The 26,740-nt window shown below is 44.2% G+C and overlaps 1 protein-coding gene across 1 annotated transcript in view; it reads right to left on the bottom strand.

Annotated features, from left to right (window-relative positions):
• dnah7 (dynein, axonemal, heavy chain 7) overlaps window positions 1-26,740 on the bottom strand; it is a 184,405-nt gene that overhangs the window by 79,344 nt on the left and 78,321 nt on the right. The window contains 9 exon segments of the mRNA XM_024000724.2: window positions 5,005-5,131; window positions 5,468-5,636; window positions 5,848-6,003; window positions 11,713-11,910; window positions 12,885-13,106; window positions 16,216-16,347; window positions 19,666-19,842; window positions 22,514-22,696; window positions 24,372-24,521. Coding sequence (XP_023856492.1) covers window positions 5,005-5,131; window positions 5,468-5,636; window positions 5,848-6,003; window positions 11,713-11,910; window positions 12,885-13,106; window positions 16,216-16,347; window positions 19,666-19,842; window positions 22,514-22,696; window positions 24,372-24,521 — 1,514 coding nt within the window.

Here is a 26,740-nt window from a genome sequence, read left to right as displayed (position 1 = left end):
CAATTTAAAGGCAATGTTACCAAATACTAATTGAGGGTATGTAAACTTTTGACCCACTGAGAATGTGATGAAATAAATAAAAGCTGAAATAAATCATTCTCTCTACTATTATTCTGACATTTCAGAATAAGAGGGAATTTTTACTAGGGAATTTTTACGAGGATTAAATTTCAGGAATTGTGAAAAACTGAGTTTAAATGTATTTGGCTAAGGTGTATGTAAACTTCCGACTTCAGCAGGCTGTTAGCCAGCCTGCCAGCTTAGTGGAGTCTGCCACTAGCACAGTCAGTGTAGTCAGCTCAGCTATCCCCATTGAGACCGTGTCTGTGCCTCGACCTAGGTTGGGAAAACTAAACATGGCGGTGTTCGCCTTAGCAATCTCAATAGAATAAAGACCTCCTCCATTCCTGCCATTATTGAAAGATATTGTGATACCTCACATCTCAAAATATGGCTACTTAATGTTAGATCCCTCACTTCAAAGGCAGTTATAGTCAATGTCATCATAATCTTGATGTGATTGGCCTGACTGAAACATGGCTTAAGTCTGATGAATTTTCTGTGTTAAATGAGGCCTCACCTCCTGGTTACACTAGTGACCATATCCCCCGCGCATCCCGTAAAGGTGGAGGTGTTCCTAACATTTATGATAGGAAATTTCAATTTACAAAAGAAATACGTTTTTTTGTCTTTTGAGCTTTTAGTCATAAAATCTATGCAGCCTACTCAATCACTTTTTATAGCTACTGTTTACAGGCCTCCTGGGCCACATACAGTGTTCCTCACTGAGTTCCCTGAATTCCTATCGGACCTTGTAGTCATGGCAGATAATATTCACATTTTTGGTGACTTTAATATTCACATGGAAAAGTCCACAGACAGATCATCGACTCAGTGGGTTTTGTCCAACATGTCTCCGGACCTACTCACTATCACAGTCATACTCTGGACCTAGTTTTGTCCTGTGGAATAAGGGTTGTGGATCTTAATGTTTTTCCTCATAATCCTGGACTATCGGACCACCATTTTATTACGATTGCAATCGCAACAAATAATCTGCTCAGACCCCAACCAAGGATCATCAAAAGTCATAATATAAATTCTCGGATAACCCAAAGATTTCTAGATGCCCTTCCAGAATACCTCCGCCTACCCAAGGACGTTAGAGGACAAAAATCAGTTAACCACCTAACTGAGGAACTCAATTTAACCTTGCGCAATACCCTAGATGCAGTCGCACCACTAAAAACAATAAACATTTGTCATAAGAAACTAGCTCCCTGGTATACAGAAAATACCCGAGCTCTGAAGCAAGCTTCCAGAAAATTGGAACGGAAATGGTGCCACACCAAACTGGAAGTCTTCCGACTATCTTGGAAAGACAGTACCGTGCAGTATCGAAGAGCCCTCACTGCTGCTCGATCATCCTATTTTTCCAACTTCATTGAGGAAAATAAGAACAATCCCAAATTTATTTTTGATACTGTCGCAGAGCTAACTAAAAAGCAGCATTCCCTTCAGCAGTAATAAATTAATGAACTTCTTTGAGGAAAAGGTCATGATCATTAGAAAGAAAATTACGGACTCCTCTTTAAACCTGRATATTCCTCAAAAGCTCAGTTGTCCTGAGTCTACACAACTCTGCCAGGACCTAGGATCAAGGGAGCCACTCAAGTGTTTAAGTACTAAATATCTTGACACAATGATGAAAATAATCATGGCCTCTAAACCTTCAAGCTGCATACTGGACCCTATTCCAACTAAACTACTGAAAGAGCTGCTTCCTTTGCATGGCACTCCTATGTTGAACATAATAAACGTCTCTCTATCCACCGGATGTGTACCAAACTCATTAAAAGTGGCAGTAATAAAGCCTCTCTTGAAAAAGCCAAAATTTGACCAGGAAAATATAAAAAACTATTGGCCTATATCGAATCTCCCATTCCTCTCAAAAAAAATTGAAAAAGCTGTTGCGCAGCAATTTACTGCCTTCCTAAAGACAAACAATGTATACGAAATGCTTCAGTCTGGTTTTAGACCACATCATAGCACTGAGTCTGCACTTGTGAAGGTGGTAAATGACCTTTTAATGGCGTCAGACCGAGGCTCTGCATCTGTCCTCGTGCTCCTAGGCCTTAGTGCTGCTTTTGATACCATCGATCACCACATTCTTTTGGAGAGATCGGAAGCCCAAATTGGTATACACGTACAAGTTCTGGCCTGGTTTAGATCTTATCTGTCGGAAAGATATCAGTTTGTCTCTGTGGATGGTTTGTCCTCAGACAAATCAACTGTACATTTCGGTGTTCTTCAAGGTTCCGTTTTAGGACCACTATTGTTTTCACTATATATTTTACCTTTTGGTGATGTCATTCGGAAACATAATGTTAACTTTCACTGCTATGCGGACGACACACATCTGTACATTTCGATGAAACATGGTGAAGCCCCAAAATGGCCCTTGCTGGAAGCCTGTGTTTCAGACATAAGGAAGMMGATGGATGCAAATGTTCTACTTTAACACTCAGACAAAACAGAGACGCTTGTTCTAGGTCCCAAGAAACAAAGATATTTGTTGAATCTGACAATTAATCTTGATGGTTGTACAGTCGTCTCAAATAAAATTGTGAAGGACCTCTGCATTACTCTGGACCCTGATCTCTCTTTTGACAAACATATCAAGACTGTTTCAAGGACAGCWTTTTTRCATCTACYTKACATTGCAAAAATCAGAAACTTTCTGTCCAGAAATTATGCAGAAAAATCCATGCTTTTGTCACTTCTAGGTTAGACTACTGCAATGCTCTACTTTCCGGCTACCCAGATAAAGCACTAAATAAACTTCAGTTAGTGCAAAACACGGCTGCTAGAATCTTGACTAGAACCCAAAATGTTTATCATATTACTCCAGTGCTAGCCTCCCTACACTGGCTTCCAATAAAGGCAAGGGCTGATTTCAAGGATTTACTGCTAACGTACAAAGCATTACATGGGCTTGCTCCTACCTATCTTTCCGTTTTGGTCCCGCCGTACATACCTACACATACGTTACGGTCACAAGACGCAGGCCTCCTAACTGTCCCTAGAATGTCTAAGGAAACAGCTGGAGGCAGGGCTTTCTCCTATAGCGCTCCATATTTATGGAATGGTCTGCCTACCCATGTGAGAGACACAGACTAGGTCTCAACCTTTAAGTCTTTATTGAAGACTCATCTCTTCAGTAGGTCCTATGATTGAGTGTAGTCTGGCCCCCTCAACCAGACTACACCTGGTCAGGTGAATGGAAAGGCACTGGAGCAACGAACCGCCCTTGCTGTCTCTGCTTGGCCGGTTCCCCTCTCTCCACTGGGATTCTCTGCCTCACCCCCTGTAATAGGGTTAGAGTCACTGGCTTACTGGGTCTTTTCCATGCCGTCCCTAGGAGGGGTGCATCACTTGAGTGGGTTGAGTCACTGARGTGATCTTCCTTTCTGGGTTGGCACCCCCATTGGGTTTTGCCGTGGCGGAAATATTTGTGGGCTATACTCGACCATGTCTCAGGATGGTTAGTTGGTGGTAGAAGATATCCCTCTAGTGGTGTGGGGGCTGTGCTTTGGCAAAGTGGGTGAGGTGATATCCTGCCTGTTTGGCCCTGTCCAAGGGTATCGTCGCATGGGGCCACAGTGTCTCCCGACCCCTCCTGTCTCAGCCTCCAGTATTTATGCATCAGTAGTTCATGTGTCGGGGGGCTAGGGTCAGTCTGTTATATCTGGAGTATTTCTCCAGTCTTATCCGGTGTCCTGTGTGAATTTAAGTATGCTCTCACTAATTCTCTCTTTCTTTCTTTTTCTCTCTCGGAGGACCTGAGCCCTAGGACCATGCCTCAGGACTACCTGGCCTGATGACTCCTTGCTGTCCCCAGTCCACCTGGCCCTGCTGCTGCTCCAGTTTCAACTATTCTGCCTGCGGCTATGGAACACTGACCTGTTCACCGGACGTGGTACCTGTCCCAGACCTGCTGTTTTCAACTCTCTAGAGACAGCAGGAGTGGTAGAGATACTCTGAACGATCGGCTATGAAAAGCCAACTGACATTTACTCCTGAGGTGCTGACCTGTTGCACCCTCGACAACCACTGTGATCATTATTATTTGACCCTGCTGGTCATCTATGAACATTTGAACATCTTGGCCATGTTCTGTTATAATCTCCACCCGGCACAGCCAGAAGAGGACTGGCCACCCCTCATAGCCTGGTTCCTCTCTAGGTTTATTTCTATGTTCTGGCTTTTCTAGGGAGTTTTTCCTAGCCACCGTGCTTCTTCACCTGCATTGCTTGCTGTTTGGGGTTTTAGGCTGGGTTTCTGTACAGCACTTTGAGATATCAGCTGATGTAAGAGGGGCTTTATAAATACATTTGATTTGATTTTTAACTGTATGAGTCCCGGCCTGGAACCCCTTCACAGATTATAAACAGTTGTTGAACTGAAAAACAACCCATGTCCCTGACCCATTAATCTTCAGTTCCCCATTAAAGAAAAACAACTAGTTCCATTGATCTTTAGTTCTCTGCATTGTATATTTATCTTTTAATATTCTTACAGCTGTCTGTCAATACTATCAACAGAACACACCCCCCTTTGGCAAAACCTGGAAATAAAAGTGCCATATAGTAATTTGAGAAGATGTAGCCAGGCTTTGAACCTCATTACCTTCAATCATGCAGGTTTGTTTTTACAATTTACATGACAATTTACTCGTGAAAACATGCGTGTTGAAAGATGGGAGTAATGTTAATATGTGAATACAAGAATATAGGAGTGTACTTGACAAAGTACAGAACATTGCAAAATACATACCACGTCGAAATTCTCTTTCTTGTGCTATTTGAGGTGGAACGACCCGAAAAGGGTTTATTTGTCTAGGAGGTTAGGTCTAGGCCTAAATATGTACTGTATATCTAGGCTGAAATATATATCTATGTTGCTGAAGAGAGGGCTAACTTCTCAGCAACACTATATTGTTACCTTATAGTGAGGTGCCAGTCCATGATTCTGGAGAAAATTGTGTACATGGTCTTCTCGTCAAAGTCGTTGATGGTGACCGTGTTTAAGTGGCGTAGGTAGCGGGCTGTGATTGGGTTTCTCCCACCACCTGAGGGCAGAAATCCAATGCTTTGAAAATGGCTTTCAGTAGAAGGTGCCCTTAGGCTCAGATCTAAGACCATCTCACCCTCCCCAAATTCTCAAATCAGTTTCCATAGGGGCATAGAGTTAGAAAACGTAGAAAGCGCACTTGGGACAAATGACTGTGATAGCATGTAAACCTTTTAAATGCTTCTTTCAATGCCCCCCTAAGAAAGAGCAATAATAATACATTGAATAAAAATGGGTCTTTAAATAAACAGCAACTGCTGAATAGTGTTGTGAAAAAAAGTGTGAGCAAATAAACTCAGTAAAGGGGCAGCTGAGCTGTACGTGCAAGACTCACCGGGCGGCCCCATGGCGCACATGATCTGGATGTCCACCAGCTTGATCATGGAGCAGTCCTTCATGTCGTACCAGTTCCAGTGGTCCAGCCACTGACGCAGCAGCTCCACGGGGGGCTGGGCCCCGTACGTCTCCCTGGCCGGCATGTTCACATCGTCCACAAACACCACCTGGACAAATAAAGAACTTATATTACAATGTCTCTCACTCTGCTGCAATACTACTCTTCAATGTCAGCACAACACTACATCAAGGACTTATCAACGCCATTATTATCAATCAAGAATTAAACACATACACGCATGACAATGTCAGTCACTCATGCACGCACGCATCCATGTGCACACACACACACACACACACACAGCCTGGCGAACCTACCGTTCTCTTGCCCATGGGCGGGCCGTACACCCCTTTGCGGCGCTTATCCAGCTTTGACATGATGATGTTCTGTGTCTGGGCGGCTGTGGTCTGTGCTGAGAAGTTAATCATCAGGGGGCTATATAGATCCTTATTCAGACGGTTCAACAGAAAGTCCTGCAGAGAGTTTGTGGGAAGTTAGGGTTGTTTCACACTACTGAGCTGTTGGTTAAACATTCTTCATAGTAGCTAGAACCAGTCCTGGTGAGAACTGTTGAAAAGTTGAAGAGAAAATATATGAGCCAGCGCAGATCGGTTCGTGTTGGCACTGTAGTGTAAAAAGTGTTTTTCCTTTGTGACTATAACAGCTGTTTCAGATGGTTCTTTGAGATTCATGGTCCTTTGCACCAATTCCTTTTGAGTGGGGAGTTGAGGGGATGGTCTAAACTACATTCCCTAAATTTGAGTTTGAGGTAATGTAATCAAATAGCCTAGTCATGCATTGTGAGTTGACTAATTACTATTATTTTGATTGTATGACCACAGAAGATTTAGGATATTATGAATCTTAACTGGAAAATAAGAACGCTTATTACGCAACACTCTTCTGTTTTGCWCGTCTCAAGCTGGTATTTTGAGTACCTCTTGTAGTGTTCTAGGAATTGGATTTTAAAAAAATGATGCTTTTACAATGAGAGATTTTTCTTGCACCTACTACAGTAAGTACTTTCTCAGTATCCTCCAGTGATGATCCATGGCCCGGAGCCTGTAGGGACGATCCCCGGCACGGAGCCTGCAGCGACGGTCCCCAGTCCGGAGCCTCCAGCAACGGTCCGCAGTCCGGAGCCTCCAGCGGCGGTCCGCAGTCCAGAGCCTCCAGCGGCGGTCCGCAGTCCAGAGCCTCCAGCGACGGTCCGCAGTCCAGAGCCTCCAGCGACGGTCCGCAGTCCAGAGCCTCCAGCGGCGGTCTGCAGTCCAGAGCCTCCAGCGGGGGTTCCCAATCCAGAGCATCCGGCGATGATCCACGGTCCGGTTCCTCGGGCAACGATCCACAGTCCAGAGTCTCCGGCGACGATCCACGGTCTGGTTCCARGGAAGCGGAGGGATCAGCGTGAGGAGCGGGGGCTARGTCCCGAACCGGAACCGCCACCGAGGATAGATGCCCACCCGGACCCTCCCCTTTAGAGTCAGGTTTTGCGGCCGGAGTCCACACCTTTGGGGGGGTACTGTCACGCCCTGACCTTAGAGAGCCTTTTTTTTCTCTATTTGGTAGGTCAGGGTGTGATTTGGGTGGGCATTCTATGTTTCTTTTTCTTTGCTTTTGGCCGAGTGTGGTTCCCAATCAGAGGCAGCTGTCTATCGTTGTCTCTGATTGGGAATCATACTTAGGCAGCCTTTTCCCCACCTAATGTTGTGGGTAATTATACATTTTTTCATGTGTGTTTGTGTGCGCCACGGTTGCGTCACGTTTGTTTCTGTTTACCTGTTCTTTTTGTGAAGGTTTCACTACGATAAAAAGTAATGTGGAATTACATGCACGCTGCGCATTGGCTCATCTATGACAGGGAGTTCGAAGACAGTGAACGTGACACCATGTCCTTGTGTGGAATTGTTTGTTTGTAAGTGCTTGTGCACTATGTTACTGGTGCGCGTCGGGTTTTGTACCCTTGTATTTATTTTATTTTATTGCTGTTGGTTTTGAAATTAAACTGCTCCGGCTATTACCCACTTCTGCTCTCCTGCATCTGACTTCACAGCCACCAGTTCCGCAACCAGTTCCGCAACCCTTACAGAATTCCACACCACCCATATGGAGTCAGCATGAGCAGGTGCCCCTGGTATAGGGGTCGAGGAGTGCGTCCTGGAGCAAGAGGCGATGATCCACCATCTCGGCGCCGCCATGGACCACGTTGTCCAAACCATGGACCGCTGGGAGAGACAGGGAGTTCCTCCAGCGCCTCCCCCAGCACAACAGGGGCCTCCCCTGCACCCGGTTCCAGTGGGATTCGCCTCACCCTCCCCGGGGAGTGGGACGGCTGCCCGCTGCCAGGGTTTCCTGCTGCAGTTGGAGATATACCTGGCAACCGTCCACCCGGCTCCTTCGGGCCGTGAGAGGGTGTCCGCCCTTGTCTCCTGTCTCTCGGGGAAAGCCCTGGAGTGGGCCAACGCCGTGTGGGTGGAAGGAGATGTGGTGCTGTACCACTTTGAGGAGTTCACACGTCGTTTCCGGGCAGTCTTCGTCCACCCGCCCGAGGGCAGAGCGGTGGGTGAACGTCTTTTCCACCTACGGCAGGGGATGAGGAGCACACAGGAGATCGCTTTGGACTTTCGGACCCTGGCCTCCGGAGCAGGATGGAACGACAGGGCCCTGATCGATAAACGGGACGCGCCTCAATAAACGGGGCGCGCCTCTTCACCAAACTTGATCTCAGGAGTGCTTACAACCTGGTGCGTATCCGGGAGGGAGACGAGTGGAAGACGGCGTTCAGTACGACCTCAGGGCATTATGAGTACCCTGTCATGCTGTACGGATGGATGACTGCTCCATCAGTCTTCCAAGCCTTTGTAGACAAGATTTTCCGGGACCTGCACGGGCAGGGTGTAGTGGTGTATATTGATGACATTCTGATATACTCCACGACACGCACAGAGCATGTGTCCCTGGTGCGCAAGGTGTTTGGTCGTCTATTGGAGCATGACCTGTATGCCAAAGCTGAGAAATGTCTGTTCTTCCATTAGTCCGTCTCCTTCCTAGGGTACCGCATTTCCACCTCAGGGGTGGAGATGGAGAGTGACCTCAGCTGTGCGTAATTGGCCGACTCCCACCACGGTAAAGGWGGTGCAGCGGTTTCTAGGGTTTGCCAATTACTACCGGAGGTTTATCCCGGGGTTTTGGTCAGGTAGCGGGGGTTTTATTTATTTTTATCCGGGGTTTTTGGCTCCGCCACTAACCTCTCCCCCTTCCAGTGCGTACCAGGGTATCAGCCGGTTCTGGCTCCTTGGCATCAGAGTCAGACCGAGGCTCCTGCGGTGGACGACTGGTTCCGGCGAGCGGAGGAAACCTGGGACACCACCCATGTTCACCTTCAGCGTGCCGTGCTGAGCCAGAAAGCCGGCCGCCAGAGCCTGCAACCGCGTGATGGGCCGGGACGCGGGTCTTGCGCTCCACCGAAACCCTGCGCCTGCCACGCAAGCTGTCGCAATTTGTGGCGACCATACAGTCACTGAGGAGACTGTGGAACGAGGTCGAGGGTACAGGTTGACATACTTTCTTCACTCCACGCGGGTATCGGGAAAGTGATTACCGTATAATTAACCCTGTACTCGCGCTTGTATAACTCACCACGTTCTGTGCTTTCTGCTCTCTTCACGACTGGAAAAGTCGACCTGACCGGTGGCCCCTGGTGGTACCGCCTCCAGGAGTGCTGAGGGGCGGGAGCGTCCTTCCGTCCCCCTGCTGGACATCGAGGGGGCCCCGGCGTACTCCGTTGCGATCCGATTTAACTGGATTTGAGACGTCGGGGCCGAGGGCCTCAGTACCTCGTCATGGGAGGTGTGACGGTCCACATGGAGAGATGCTGAGCGTTCCGGTGCGCGCGAAGGACAGTGTGGACCCTTCAATGCTGCGGGTGTTCCCCTTCTCCGTTCCGGATCACCCTAATAATAATATAATAATATGTCTCTTTACACTTCTTAAATTAATGTGGATGCTTCCAAGATTATGAATAGGAATAATGTTGAGTGAGAAGTAAAAAGACACACATATATCATACCCCAAAGACATGCTAAACTGCTCACCATTACAATAACAGGGGAGGTTAGCATTTTTGGAGGGTATGATATTTGTGCAACTAAACTTTCTCACTCATCATTAATCATGATTCATTCATAAACATTACTGAAACGTCATATTTGAATGCGTTAAAGAGCGAATGCCTTTAAAAAGCAACGCATCCCTTTGAAACGGGCCTATGTGTAACGGCGTTCCTCTCCTCTTCATCCGAAGAGGAGGAGCAGGGATTGAACCAAAAAGCAGCTTCTTGAGTTGACATGATTTATTTAAAGAAAAGACGACAAACACGAACTTCACTTGAATCTAAACAAAACAACAAACGGAGTAGACAAACCTGAACGTAAGAACTTACATGTAACTCGAAGAACGCACAAACAGGAAAAATGACTACATAAAACGAAACGAACAAACAAACCGAAAACAGTCCCGTATGGTGCAACATAGACACAGACACAGGAGACAACCACCCAAGACAAACAACGTGAAAACACCTACCTTAATATGATTCTCAATCAGAGGAGATGAAAACCACCTGCCTCTAATTGAGAACCATATTAGGTACCCAAACCAACATAGAAACAGAAAACATAGACTGCCCACCCAAACTCACGTCCTGACCAACTAACACATACAAAACTAACAGAAAACAGGTCAGGAACGTGACACTATGCTGCATCGATATTAGTCAGAAACAGTTATGCTAGTGTCAAAATAGACTACAAAGTGTAAATAGGATATTTTTGCTCATGAACTCAGTTTAGTCTAAAACGGAGTTAGGGAAATCCATGAGTCACACATTAGATGCAAAACTGCGCGACTAAAACGTCTTATGCTTAGTGGAATCCCCCCAACGCGGAATCGGTCAGGAAACAAGAATGAAATCCATATATTTTTAAAACATACAAATTACTTGCAGTAAAGCCGCTCAACATCTACATCACATTCAGTCATCTAACAGACACCCATCCAGAGCAACCCACAGAAGCAACGATGGTCAAAGCCCTGCTCAAGGGCACGTCGACAGATCTCCCACAAGGTCAAAAACGGGGACCCGAACCAGCGACCCATCAGCAGCCGGCCCAAGCTCCCAACCGCCAGGCCACCAGCCCTCCAAGACCCCCCCCCACAGTTCCCCAAGAGCTGCCCCTCAACCAAACAAAACCCCCCTTAAAGTGCTGCCCCCCCCCCCCCAGTGAAAAATGTTTTATAATAATTCCAGTGCAGCATTTGTAGAACGTTAACGAGCTAGAGAATGGATGGGGGCTGTTAAAATGATGGATCTGGAGGCCTGCGCTGTCACACCTCTCTCCTCCTCAGAGCCGAAAATAGCGCTCTGGCGGGAGAGCTTGGCAGTGGCGGCAGCACGTACAATGTATCTGTCGGCAGGGCGTGCCCACTGTCGAGCCCAGGCCGGGTGCTCGTTTATCACCCCTGGCACGCCGGAGACGCCCTGCTCTGCCAGGCACGGTTACAGGCAGTCGGTTCTGCTCTGTCGGACAGAGCACAGCTGGGCTAGATGGGGAGACGAAGCCCCAGTGAGCAGTATTAGAGTAGCTGGTGTCTGATCTATAAGCTAATGTTTCTACAGGAAGACCAGGCAGACAGGTGATGTACCTAAGGTGCTATGGGGCTGCTAGGGTTGCCTAAGGGGAGGCTAACTTCTACCTGCCACTTTTAGTGGTGTCTGGTTGATTCAATATGTTTGATTATGCCGTTGGTGGTAGAGTAAGAGTGCTTATATACTGTGAAGGTAATGTGTTTAAGGCAAGTGACCTCAAACATTGAGGCAATTATTACAGGCTCATCACTTAAATGCACATAGAGAAATATAGGGTCAGAAAATCAGTACAGAAAATCTGATCAATCGATTAGCTGGACTGGAGGATTAATGGGAGGATGGAAAAGGCTTTTACAAGGAACATTAAAACCAAGCCAAGTAAGAACTTCCATGGCCATTATTGAAACCCATTGTTGAGACTGGTGTAAAATCAGACACTGATTGGTTGATTGAAATAATTGGTGTAAAATGAGACACAGCTGAGTGGCTGATTGAGATAATTGATAAATAATGACTGAGATAAGAGGCCACTCACAATGATGTAGACACTTTTGCCAGTGCCTGTGGGGCCGATGAAGATGGTGGGCTTCTGGTGGGTGATAAGCAGCTCCATTAGAGCTGTGTAGCGCACTGTGTTCTCCGTGGGAACAATGATCTCGTTGAAATGCACATCCTTGGGGATAGTGGGCGCCATCTTCAACTCGTCAGTCCACAACTCCCACCTCCCTGGGCCCTGTAGAAGAATACATTATTTTATTTAAAAAATAAATTACCTCAAACTGTTAATTTATTTAGGCCTTAAAGTGATCGCTTACTCATTTCATGTCTTAGAGCAACTCGATATCCACTCACTGGAAACACAATTCAATTAAGCCCAATGGAAGTTGCCTTACTGTGATAGTGATATAGCGAATGGATGTTGTCAAGTGGCACAGTATTTAATTACTGGGTGTAGTACTCACTCCTTAAGACTTACAGTTGACCCCTGCAGATAAGGTGCTACTTTGCACCTTGGGGCTACCGTACAAACCAGAGAACTACTGCCCCTCTCATTGAAACCATGGAAGTTCAAGGACGACCACGGTACTTGTTATGTTCTGTTAATTACTGATGTCCCCTTTAAGAATGGAGAACCCTTGGTCATGCGCAGTGTTGTTCTATGTTATTCTGGTACTAACTCGTTTTAGTAAATGTGAAGCTCCAGTTCKATTCCTTGTATTCGGAGTCTTTCTTATTATATAAATAACTAATAAGAGCTAAAACACTACAGTACTGAAGGTACTGTTAGCAGAAAACAGGATACCCCATTATAGTGAATAGAAAAATGTCAATCTTCGTGTAAATAAAATACAGAAATCGAAGACAATCATGGTACCAATAATTGCTTCTAATACACCAGATGTATGTCCTTAATCCAATTATTTTAAAATCACACAGAAAAAGTTTAGGATAATTTAATTGCTAATTGCAACCTGCAGTACGCGGTCGGCCTTCACCTTGTGTTAACTTGAGTAACTTCCTGGAGAAGCTGAAACTGCACAAATTATGTCACCATGAGACGCCGTCCTAACCGACTTCATTTGGCTTCATTGCGCTATTGAGTCTTATTTACAGTCAAACTCAGTTGGCTCTTCAACAATCAACATAAACGTGAGACTCACTCTGTGGAGCTTATTGTAGGTCTTACCTGGTTCCGACCAATCTCACCTCTTTAATGAAGCGATACTCATAGAGTGTGCCCTCCGTGGGCAGAGGCACAGTCAGCTGCTTGGCAGGAGACTCCACATGCTCTAGGATGCCATGGCGTGCCCGTGTCTCTTCGCTCAAGGCACCCTCCATCATCTCTCGAACCAGGCTGTCAAACTTCACCCGTCCGGACTCCGTACAGCTGGCACCCACCGACCACACCAGGCAGAAGATGAAGATGCCCTGTGGTGCCGAGATAGAATGATAGTCAGAATCTCACAAAATGCTCACAATAAAGATTTCTCAGGTGATAAAACACAAATGGAATGCAGGAAGGATTCCATTACACAGATTTAGATTTTTATCACTTGAGCATGGCTGACAATGTCAGGTAAGCAGGGAGTATAAATCAATATAGAGGTATCCTTTCTGTAGCAGTTCCAAGAGATTGCCACAAACTGAGTGAAGCGCAATAAGGTAGTACAGAAAACCAGCAGGCTCCGGACCTAATAGGGTAAGAGTTGAATAACCCTGACTACAGAATATCATTTTTTACAATATTAATTTATATTTCTTAATTTATTTAACCAACAAGTCCATGACACAAACTGTTCACACCTCTCTTGTTGGCAGTGAGAACATTTTGTATTTTCAAAGATCATTTCCTGCAATTGTACCCGCGGTCCGTATTGACGCCGTTCTGGGTCCAGATCCAGACCACGGTCTGCCTATTGAGAATGGCTGGCCTACGATAAACCCTACAGCAAAAATAAACCATACAGCAAAAATGGTTATTAATTCAATGCTTTGATAAGAAGACTAGCTGAAACTAGCTGAAAGCAAAGAGGATATCATCAGTATAGTATGCCACAGGAAGAATAATACCAAATATGTTTTATAACTAAACCAAGATAGACCACAGCCTGTCGTTTCCAATAGAAACAAATGAGTCATAGTGGGCAGAACAAGCAATGAGGTGGGCAGAGCCAAGCACGAGCTAGCGAGATCATATTTGCCCATTCTAGCATGCATCTGCATATTTCCATTAGAGAACGCTTACTTGGTGAAGTGTGCGTGTGTAATAACAAAATTTGCCTTTGCACACCTTTTTTACAACTTTGGCAAGGTGTAAAGTCTACAAAACTTAGTCCACTCTGTTCAAAGCAGATTCTAGTTTTGACAACAAAAAACTATATTGACATCAAAATGTTTCGTTGATGAGAAAACTTGCAGAATGTTGGTCGAAATTGCCATGACGTTGGCCTGTGGGTGAGGTTTATGATCCCCCCCCCCCCATAAATACCTTTCTCCCTTTCCTCTCTCTTGACTCTATAGAAGGACTCTTGAAAAACCTTTGTTAAACATAGAGAGTCTGGGAACATCAAAAGGTGTAGGGAAAGGAACCACATTTCGGTAATCCAACCAGCTGAAAATATGCGTTGGTACTTAAAGAATATGATGACAGATCAGTTGTCATCTGAGACATTATTACTAATGATAGGATGACAAACTGTATTTTGGAAAGTCTACACATTATAGTTATCAGATTCACATGGAATTGTTGTGCAATTTAAATGTTTAAATATGAAACTATTTGTGAAAAGATGACATGTAATTTTAGCTTTCAAATGAGAGAATTGGGTTTTCATGAGTGAACTATGCTCAACTCACTGCCCATGTGAACAGACATTGGTTATAAACTATGAAACACGCCCTTCTCTCCCCTCCTATATAAAGCCCTTGACGAAAATATAACTTTCTGTTCCAAGGACGTTAAGGCGACAGTCCTACGTTAAAAGGGCTCAGATAATAAGCTGTTCCAAGGACATGTGGACTTGAAGTCCGRACGTTGAAAGGACAAAGACCACCTACAGAACTAAGCCAACCTCAGCAAGAATCTAACGAAATTAGCATCCAATTTCAATGTGAAGGTGACGACCTACACGCCAGAAGGATGAATTTCGCATATACCAGCCAGAATATAGCATGAGCTTAAAAGTATGGCAACTTGGTATGAACTTTGAACTCTTATTCACTCCAGAAGTGATACCTCCTAGCCGTTGAGTTAGCAGCAGTCACTAAACGTGGGCTAGGAGAGGACAGACAGAGTATTCATTCTACCACGCTCCAGTTCACCACTAGACATTCTTCAGAGGACCAGAGATCCATAAAGGATAAACCGGCCTTCCATCGACGACCAATCTATCGAAGCGCAGCTCAGAGTAAATATTTATTGCATTCTCCTTTTTTTAAATGGGCAGTTATTTAGAATGCATAAGATTCTGTATTTACGATAGCATAGCTTCTCCCTTTGTTACTCAGTTGTTGTTGTTACTTTCTGTGTGATTATTTAGGTATTTAGTAAATAAATAATTAAACCAAATGTTCTATTGCTGATTCAACTTGTTAGCCAGGGTTCGTGAAGATAACCAATAATTTACCACTTTCAGATGAGACTAAACAAGGTGACGATTAAATATTGACTGCTATTGATGTAAAATATTACTAGGTCTTTAAGAGTTTATTCGGAGGATAACAGCTCTATAAACATTATTTTGTGGTGCCCCGACTTTCTAGTTATTTATCTAACCTGATTAACTTAATCAGGTAATARTAATTACAGAGAAATTATTTTATAGAATAGCATGTCATATCACTTAATCCGGTATACCCAAAGACACTACAAAATCCATCTCCTTCCATCTTCTCCCACTGCCAGCCACTGGGCTTCCTCTTACAATCATATGTGGTAGTGAGTGGAAACGCCAAGTGGATGCTTCACATTTATACATACGAGGAAATATCTGTCTCATTGTCCTATCTGTGATAATACCACTGCTTTCACAATATATGATTAATTCAGCACAGAACAATCTACAGGAGCTGGCTCATCTACTAAAACATTTTGGGTCTCAGTGGAGGTGGTACTTTTTTTTAGCTTTTCGATTTATTTGACCAAACAAGTAGATTTCAATCAGGGATACATTCAGAGGGATAACCCTCTTTTAATCATGTCCATGAGAAGGTGGCAACTACTTCTCTGAATTTAAAGTTAACAGTCTTTAGTGTTTTCAAACTCATTTAGAATGAAGTACCTATTAATTGATTCAAAATTGTCAACTATTAAATTGTCTACTTAAAATGTTACGGTTACATTGTGCACGGTGTGTGTGACAGAGTGCTTCATCTGGGTAATGTTTATTAGGCAAGGAACAGAACAAAACAGGAACTCCTCATACTTGTCAAATAAGAAACACTCATGTTCAGTTTCCGTAGCAGAGCGTTTAAAATGTTTACCATTCCATGCCCTAATGAACACGACCCTCGCCACAGGGCCTCTCCCACCCCTCACCTCTAGCCAGGAGCAGATGTCCCTCTCATTCATGCCCTTCATCTTGACCTCCTCGCTGTACTCGTCCATCATGCAGTCCATCAAGTTCATCAGCGAGTTCACCAGGTTTGTGTCTGATGTCGGGGAGAGCTCCTGGAAAAGGTACACAACCATTGAGATACTTTTTCTTGACGCTGTATATTGTATGTGAACCCTTTCGAAATACCTGGATTTCTGCATAAATTCATCATAAAATTTGATCTGATCTTCATCTAGGTCACAATAATATACAAACACAGTCTGCTTAAGCTAATAACACACAAACAATTATACGTTTTCATGTCTTTATTGAACACGCCGTGTAAACGTTCACAGTGCAGGGTGGGAAAAGTATGTGAACCCTTGGATTTAATAACTGTTTGACCCTCCTTTGACAGCAATAACCTCAACCAAACGTTTTCTGTAGTTGAGGATCAGACCTGCACAACAGTCAGGAGGAATTTTGGACCATTCCTCTTTACAAAACTGTTTCAATTCTGCAATATTATTGGGATTGTCACACCCTGATCAGTTTCACCCCCTCCAGGTGTTGCTTGTTTTCCCCAGTGTATTTATCCCTGTGTTTCCTGTCTCTCTGTGCCAGTCCGTCTTGTATGCTTCCAAGTCAACCAGCGTTATTCCCCGTTTTCTCCTGCGTTTTGCATTCTCCTTTTTCTAGTGCTCCTCGTTTTGACTTACCTGTTTCTGGACTTTGTACCATTCTGCCTGCCTTGACCACCAGCCTGTCTGCCACTCCGTACCTCCTGGACTCTGATCTGGTTTTGACCCTTTTGCCTGTCCACGACCATTCTATTGCCTACCTCTTTGGATTAATAAACATTTTAAGAATCCAACCATCTGCCTCCTGTGGCTGCATTTGGGTCTCGCCTTGATAGGGATGTCTGGTGTGAACTGCTCTCTTGAGGTCATGCCACAGCATCTCATTCGGGTAGAAGTCAGGACTCAGGTCAGGGCCACTCCAGAAGGTGTATTTTCTTCTGTTGAAGCCATTCTGTGTTTTGGGTCATTGTCCTACTGCATCACACAACTTCTGTTGAGCTTCAAATGGCGGACAGATAGCCTAACATTCTCCTGCAAAACGTCTTAATAAACTTGGGAATTCATTTTTCCGTCGACGATAGCAAGCTGTCCAAGCCCTGAGGCAGAAAAGCAGCCCCAAACCACYATGCTCCCTCCACCAGACTTTACAGTTGGGATGGGGTTTTGATGTTAGTGTGATGTGCCTTTTTTTTCTCCACACATGGTGTTGTGTGTTCCTTCCAAACAACTCAACTGTAGTTTCATCTGTACACAGAATATTTTTCCAATAGCGCTGTGSAACATCCAGCTGCACTTTTGCAAACTTCAGACGTGCAGCAATGTTTTTTTTGGACAGCAGTGGCTTCTTCCGTGGTGTCCTCCCATGAACACAATTCTTGTTTAGTGTTTTACGTATCGTAGACTCGTCAACAGCGATGTTTGTATGTTCCAGAGATTTCTGTAAGTCTTTAGCTGACACTCTAGGATTCTTCTAAACCTCATTAAGCATTCTGCGCTGTACTCTTGCAGACATCTTTGCAGGACGGCCACTCCTAGGGAGAGTAGCAACAGCGCTGAACTTTCTCCATTTATAGACAATTTGTCTTACCATGGACTGATGAACATCAAGGCTTTTAGAGATACTTTTGTAACCCTTTCCAGCTTTATGCAAGTCAATAATTCTTAATCTTGGGTCTTCTGAGATCTATTTTGTTTGAGGCATTGTTCACATCAGGCAACGCTTCTTGTGAATAGCAAACTCACATTTTTGTGAGTGTTTTTTATAGGGCAAGGCAGCTCCAATCAACATCTCCATTCTCATTGATTGGACTCCAGGTTAGCTGACTCCGGACTCCAATTAGTTTTTGGAGAAGTAATTTGCCTAGTGGTTCACATACTTTTCCCAACCTACACTGTGAATGTTTAAATGATGTATTCAACAGACAATGATTTCAATTGCAACGGCTCACATACTTTTTCTTGCCATTGTAATTCTATTCAAATCAAATCGGATTTGTCACATGCACCGAATACAACAAATTACCATGAAATTCAGTTTTAAGAATAGAGTTTACGAAATAAACAAATTTWAAAAAGTTTGTGTGTGTGTATATATATGGGCAGGGCTTCAGGTTAGTCGAGGTAAGTTGTACACTAGGTAGGGGTAAAGTGACTATGCATATATAATAAACAGTGAGTAGCAGAATGCAAGTAGTCCAGGTGGCCATTTGATTAATTGTTCAGCAGTCTTATAGCTTGGAGGTAGAAGCTGTTAGGGAGCCTTTTGGACCTATACTTGGCACTCCGGTACTGCTTGCCGTGCAGTAGCAGAGAGAACAGTCTATGACCTGGGTGACTGGAGTCTTTGACAATTTTTTGGGCCTTCCTCTGACACTGCCTAGTATATAGTGATAGACTGTTCTCTCTGTTACCCACAAGCTTGGCCCCAGTGATGTCCTGGGCTGTTACGCACTACCCTCTGTAGCACCTTACGGTCGGATGCCGAGCAGTTGCCATACCAGGCGGTCAGGATGCTCTCAATGGTGCAGCTGTAGAACTTTTTGAGGATCTGGGGACCCATGCCAAATCTTTTCAGTCTCCAGAGGGGGGAAAAGGTGTTGTTGTGCCTTCTTCACAACTTTGTTGGTGTGTTTGGATCATGACAGTTTGTTGGTGATGTGGACACCAAGGAACTTGAAACTCTCAACCAACTCCACATCAGCCCCAGCCTGTTCGGCCCTCCTTTTCCTGTAGTCCACGATCATCTCCTTTGTCTTGCTCACATTGAGGGAGAGGTTACCAGGTCTCTGACCACACTGCCAGGTCTCTGACCTCCTCCCTATAGGATGTCTCATCGTTGTCAGTGATCAGAGCTAACACTGTTGTGTCGTCAGCTAACTTATTGATGGTTTTGGAGTCGTGCTTGGTCACGCAGTCGTGGGTGAACAGGGAGTACAGCAGGGGACTAAACGCGCACCTTTGAGGGGCCCCCATGTTGAGGATCAGCGTGGCAGATGTGTTGTCTACCCTTACCACATGGGGGTGGCCCATGAGGAAGTCCATGATCCAGTTGCAGAGGTAGGTGTTTAGTCCCAGCGTCCTGAGCTTAGTGATGAGCTTTGTGTACCACTCCTTGAAAGCGGCAGCTATAGCCTTAAACTTGGTGCAGATGTTGCCTGTAACCCATGGCTTCTGGTTGGGATATGTACGTTAAGGTCACAACTGTCACAACTGTAAATACACAAGTCACTAAATTGAATGAAAACCAGAAGAGACAGTAGTCCTGGAGGACTGGAGTTGAGAAACCATTGGATAACATGGTGTGCATGATGTTTAATATAAATATATCTATGGGAATGTCCAATATAGAATGACTACATCTTTGTATTGTACCTGGGTGGCCTTGCGTATCAGCTGGAGGCAGGCCGGCAGCATCCGGTCAAAGAGACCAGTGATGAGGTCCTTGTGCATGGCGTTGACTGTGGTGGGCAGTGTGTTGAGCCAGGACAACATGAGGGGCCGCCAGCCCAGCATGTGAGGCTCCATGTAGATCATGCCACAGCGAGACACCTGTTACACACAACACAAACACTTGTCTTGTCGGCTATAGAAGGTTGTAGCTCAGCCACTGAATGTCATAGAAATGAACCAAAAGCTATCCTTACAGCTTGTTTCGAGCAAAGAACATTGCGGACCGAAGCACCGTTATAGATCACTTTATATTAATCCGATCTGTTTTTAGTGCATGGTGGGTGGAGGAATTGTCCATCAAATCTATGGATAGCTGCCTATAGCCTAGTTTGGTCTGTCAAACAGGTAGGCCTACCTCTTATTTATTAAATAGGAAGAAATATACTCCAACACAAAGCCCTCTTGTTGTGAGTATAGTCAAATTAAAATGGTTGAAACTATTTCAGACTGATTGTGCCGCGGCTGCTGCTTCAAGGTTCAGCACCACAATGTAAGTTACTCGAATATGGCATATTGTGAGGTCAATAACTCTGATAAATAGCTTCCTCATGGGCAAGAAACATTGCTTTTATTAAAATCGATTAAAGTAGTAGAAAGCTATCAAAGTTGTCCAGTGCCATTAAAGTATTCATACCCCTTGACTTATTCCATGTTTTGTTGGGTTACAGCCTGAATTCAAAATGGATTAAATATACTGTATATATGTTTTACACATGTACACACAATAACCCATAATGACAAAGTGAAACCATGTTTTTAGACATTTTTGAAATACATAAATATTCACACCTCTGAGTGAATACATGTTAGAATCACCTTTGGCAGCTATTACAGCTGTGAGTCTTTCTGGGTAAGTCTTCCAAGAGCTTTGCACACCTGAAATTGTGCAATGTATGTACATTATTCTTTTAAAAATAATAATAATAATTCAAGCTTCAAGTTGGTTGTTGATCATTGCTAGACAGACTTAAAAATGTCTTGCCATAGATTTTCAAGCCAATTTAAGTTTWAAAAAAAAGTAACTCGGCCACTCAAGAACATTCAATGTTGTCTTGGTAAGCAACTCCACTGTATATTTTGCCTGTTTTAGGTTATTGTCCTGCTAAAAGGTGAATTTGTCTCCCTGTGTCTGTTGGAAAGCAGACTGAACCAGATTTTCCTCTAGGATTCTGCCTGTGCTTAGCTCTATTCCGTTTTCTTTACGATGAAAACCCCCTAGTCCTTGCCGATGACAGGCATACCCAATAACATAATGTGGCCACCACCATGCTTGAAAATATGAAGAGTGGTACTCAGTGATGTGTTGTGTTGGATTGCACCCAAACATAATGCTTTGTATTCAGGACATAAAGTTAATTTCTTTGCCCAATATTTAGAAGTTTTACTTTTGTGCCTTATTGCAAACAGGATGCATGTTTTGAATATTTGTATTCTGTACATGCTTTCTACTTTTCACTCTGTCACTTAGGTTAGTATTGTGGAGTAACTACACTAAACACTATTGCACACAAATTGAGTCCATGCAACTTATGTGACTTGTAAATCACATTTTTACTCCTGAACTTATTTAGGCTTGCCATAACAAAGGGGTTGAATACTTGACTCAAGACATTTCAGCTTTACATTTTTTATTAATTTGTATAAAAATYAATAAAATAAAAACATGATTCCACTAACATTATGGGGTATTGTGTYTAGGCCAGTGACAATTCAGGCTGAAAAAGTCAAGGGGGTGAATACGTTCTGAATGTACTGTAGGGCTGCCCAGGAACTCTGGGTTCAAATCATATGCAACACAGAAAGGGGTTATTCCTGACCACAACATGACCTTACAAGAAAAAATGTATTATGTGGATTATAATTAATGGAAAAAATGTTAAGGGGTTGATACACTTTTCGTTAGGGCAAATCAAGTCTGACATTTTAAAGTGCAAAGTACAAACTTTAGAAGCCTTTTTAAACCTTGAATACACAAGTTTGCATTTCCTGCTGTGCATGAAAATTCCTGCAACAACAGGATGATCAAATTAAGATACYTTATTTATACAGTTTTAGCCCTACCCCTATAAGAGCCCCAAGTTTTTCTTAGTCAGGTTATGTGGTCAGAGAAAACTRTGGACACTACATATGATGAACTTTGTGCACAGGACTAATGTGTCAATGAAACAGTCCTTGTRATACTTAATGTGTTCACAGAAGATCCAAGTGGACTGTATTATTTAATTACCAACATGCACAAATTCTGCGAGACATACATAGTGTGCCATTGGTCCTTCTGGTGTCATTTTGTCTGTAATTGTGACTGTAATTATGCGCTAAGAGGATTGGTCTCTCCCTTTAGTGACCCGCATTGTGACAGTGTAGAGGCTGATACCGTTACACAATACTGTACAAGAAGTCTGCCCCAGTTATGCAACTGCATATCTGACTTCTTTCTCTAAGACATCAGAGAGAATGTTACCTGATGCTTGTTTTGTTTGGGCCATTAAATCTCATAAAATCCCCCTGATGTTTCCTGACATAACACAGTGCAGATAATAAATACATAATTGACAGTGACTTTAAGTTGGTTAAAAGATTTGTGATCTAAAATAGTCGGGATTGAATGAGGCCATGAGTTATGCATCAAGATGTGACGAAGATAATGACATTTCTTGCTGATAATACTTCAATTAGCCCTTACAGAACTTKTTCTCCCACCATTATCAGTGCTGTATGTATTTGAGAACTATATTGAGAACGTCAATAGAACTACAACTCCCAGTCTCACCGTGGCTGGGGAGGCCACCTCCAGGTCCATGGGCTCGAAGATGAGGCTCATCTGCGGGGACATCTGAATGATCTCTCCGCTCATCAGGCACAGCTTCTTATTGTCGTCCAGCACCGTGTTCATGTTCTCGATCCACACAGCATCCACCGGCCCGTCAAAGATCAGCCACTTCCTGTCCGGACTCTACGGATGGAAAGAGGTATGTGCTGTGCGGTACTTTCTAACTATCACTAACTATCAGTTTTCAAGTAGCACAAAAGAGGAGTGGACCCATGTGCACCCAGATGATTACGTGGCTGTGTGGGTGCTAACAAGTGAAGCCTCCCACTCTCTCAATCTTTGCTGTCACCACAGGTTATGGTCATGCCCATTTCAGTCTTAAATAAAATAGCTCATGTAAAAGGAAAACTACAGCAAAGGGAGATCCTGCAGTGCTCAACGTTTGTTGAGGGATTGGGAGGTATTAGCGGAGCTCACAAGTTTCTGAAAGGCTTAAAAGTACATTTAAAAAATAATTCTGAGGTAAATCGGAGTTGATTTAAAGATGGCCCATACGGATTAAGCAATAATCATATGCACATATTCATACTTCCCCTGACACTATTCACCTCAAGTCCAACTTTCAAGGTCATAACAGGCCTCATTTACAAATGTAGCGTTCCAGAACTGATGTAAATTAACACCTACACATGCATAATGGAGGTCGACATCAAGCATCAATCCTCCAATGAGAAAGCTGGCAGGAGTTCTGGTTAAATTGATTTGTTATAATATAAACAACTCGAGATGCGATCGGCTTGGGCCATCTGGTGCTCGAGAAAGCATAATGTAATCATCTGACAGAAAACATTACTTGAAAAGATCTCCCTGAACCGGGGGGGGGGGGGGGGAAATCACATAAAGTATGCAGATGCTTCCTGTGTCAAAGCTAATGATTTCAAATTAAAGTGCCAACAAAACTGGAATTTACTGGATTTAGTGTGTTAAATAACAAGCAGGAAATAAAGTATTCTAGCCTAGTGAAGCCAGGCGTCGTTCGGTGGTACGCACTTTATTGCTTTAATACATAAGCTGTCAAAACATATTGAAAATACCTATGTACTTCAATACCTCAAGTTGATAAGTGAAATATTTTGGGAAAAAACAACAAGCTCCTGAAGAGAAGTATGATCAAAAGGTGTCAAAGCTACCCGTTGTTTCTGTCAATTACAATTGTTGACTGACAAATAACAGTGGATTTGTTTAATAGGGAAATGAAGATATTTTACTGTCATTCTGTCATTTCTTACTGTCATTCTGTCATTTTTAACAGCCTCCTAGACGAAGGTCTCACAGCATTTGACCCACTGCAGTGACAACAAGTTAATTCCCTTGAGTTATTGATCTCTGTGAACATCTTAATCTCATTTTAAAAGGTTATAATCCACAGATTGTCACTAAAATCCCTGTTCCCATGGAAACAGTGCATGGCAGCAGAGCCATATAATTAAACAATAAGGCCCGAGGAGGTGTGGTATATGTCCGATATACCACGGCTAAGGGCTGTTCTTAAGCACCACACAATGCGGAGTGCCTGGACACAGCCCTTAGCCGTGGTATATCGGACATATATCACAAACCCCAGAGTAGCCTTATTGCTATTATAAACTGGTTACCAATGAAATTAGAGAAGTAAAACAAAATATTTTGTCATACCAGTGGTATACGGTCTGATATACCATGGCTTTCAGCCAATCAGAATTCAGGGCTCAGTTTATAATTTAGAGTTTGGTCATTGCGGTTTCTGTCGGAATGTTCTGAGTGCCACTTTCTCCATTTGTTTTCTGTTTTTGGAGTTTACCGTGGATGAACATTTTACCTGAGAGCAGGCGAAGGCCCTGTAGCTGACCGCCAGGATGCCGTCCGACCACTCGTGAGAGACCGGGTCAAACTGACCYTACAGCTGGCCCATGGTGATGGACTTGGGATTTATAACTGTGATCTGGACCCGGTTTTCATCCATTAAACCCTACAGTACATAGACCACACACACAGACATAGACACACACACACACACAAAATGAGCTGATTAGCAACATTATCTGTGGACAATAGAAACCAGTTACTTAAAATAGATAACAGATCCAAGCCCATCTGAAAGCACCAGAAAAAAAAAGAAAAAAAAGACAGCTAGAACGCAATGTAGATTAGGCGAGCACCTCATTTGACCACACTTCCTCTGCCAAGGCATAKATCGCCTCCGAGATCAATGTCTCCATGATAAAAAGCTTCTCCAAACAAAGGAGGAGAGCCAAAACCACAGCGAGTGGCATTTCTGAGTGGAGCTGTCAGACGGTGTTAAAAAAGAAGCGGAAGCTTGCGGAAATGAGAGGAGGATGGACATGACGGGCCGTCTAGCGTTGCCGGGGACGATGATAAATGTGACATCATTCGGCATTCCATCATTTGCCATTCTGTCTCCTCCCATGGGGAAGCTAGAAGGCCTCTCAGGCATGTAAACACCTAACGGCTGTGCTGTGCTTGTCTGGGAAACAGTGATGTCTAGTAAACAGTGCAGAAGTGGACCAACTATAGGGAAAGGATGTACTAACTAGACAAAGTTCTGCCAAAGAAGAAGACCAGAGGAGCAAGACCAGCAAGACCAAGAAAAAGTTACACTCATAAATTAAGGTAGCTAAATAGCAGTAGTTCTCCAACAACGACTGTTTGTCTGTCTGGAAAGGAATAAAACAAATTTAGGTCTTTGTACGCGGTATGATAGTAGGTGCCAGACGCCGTAACGTGTGCGCTCAGAGTCAGGAAGCTAGTTTAGGGAGTGAGTGTTTTAATAAATAAATGAAACAATAAACACGTAACACAAACAACGCACCGAGATGAAAACAGGGTCAAAAACACCTGAGAAAAGAATAAAGGGGAGTGATAGATATAGGGAAGATAATCAAGGAGGTGATGGAGTCCAGGTGAGTGTCATGAGGCGCTGGTGCGCTTGACGATGGTGACAGGTGTGCAGGATAATCAMCAGCCTGATGACCTAGAGTGCCGGAGAGGGAGTACACGTGACAGTACCCCCTCCCTGACGTGCGGCTCCAGCCACAGGACGCCGACAAAGGGGACGAACCCGGGGATCAGGTGCGGACCGGTCACCCCTGCTGAAGCGCAGGAACCTGTCACGCCGGCTGAGGCGCGGGAACCTGTCGAGCCGGCAGGGAGCGGGAACCTGACAGACCGGCTGAGGCAGGGGAGCATGGCGATCCGGCTGAGGCATGAGAGCCTGATGAGCCGGTGGAAGCAGGGGAGCCTGCGATCCGGCTGAGGCATGAAAGCCCGACGAGCCGGCTGAAGCATGAGAGCCCGACGAGCCGGCTGAGGCATGAGAGCCCGACGAGCCGGCTGAGGCATGAGAGTCTGTAGCAGCTCCCGGAAAAATTTACACTGACACAAAAACAAACAAAAAACACTCCCTGATGCTTCCTTTAGGTGAGGTGCTACTCTGTAACGACAACGCTGAGAGTTGGGAAGAAAGTTCAGGGAGTGAGTGTTTTAATAAATAAATGAAACAATAAACACGTAACACAAACAATGCARCGACATGAAAACAGAGTCAATAACACCTGAGGAAAGAACCAAGGGGATTGACAATCAAGGAGGTGATGACGTCCAGGTGAGTGTCATGAGGCGCTGGTGCGCTCGATGATGGTGACAGGTGTGCAGGATAATCAGCAACCTGATGATCTCGAGGTCGGAGAGGGAGTATACGTGACAGACGCACCGGTTTGAGTGTGTCAAGAACTGCAACACTGCTGGGTTTTTCACACTCAACAGTTTCCTGTCTGTATAAAGAATAGTCCACCACCCAAAGGTCATCCAGCCAACTTGACACAACTGTGGGAGGCATTGGAGTCAACATCGGCCAGTATCACTGTGGAATGCTTTCCAAGCCTTGTACAGTCCACGAATTGAGGCTGGTCTGAGGGCAAAAGGGGATGCAACTCAATATTAGGACAGGTATGCCTAATGTTTTGTACACTCATACTGATCCTGCAAAATTGCACATCCATCAAGGGAAGGATTTAGACACGTTAACTTTCTCCACATTTTGTTAGGTTACAGCCTTATTCTAAAATTGATTCAATTGTTTTTCCCCCTCTCATCAATGTATATACAATACCCCATAATGACAAAGCAAAAACAGATTTTTTGAAATTTTTGATAATAAAATGGGTTAAA

Source organism: Salvelinus sp. IW2-2015, linkage group LG2 (assembly GCF_002910315.2).
Source record: "Salvelinus sp. IW2-2015 linkage group LG2, ASM291031v2, whole genome shotgun sequence".
In the NCBI taxonomy this organism is placed as follows: domain Eukaryota; kingdom Metazoa; phylum Chordata; class Actinopteri; order Salmoniformes; family Salmonidae; genus Salvelinus; species Salvelinus sp. IW2-2015.
The sequence above is the reverse complement of the archived record's forward strand: the minus strand, read 5'-3'. Positions and strand labels throughout refer to the sequence as shown.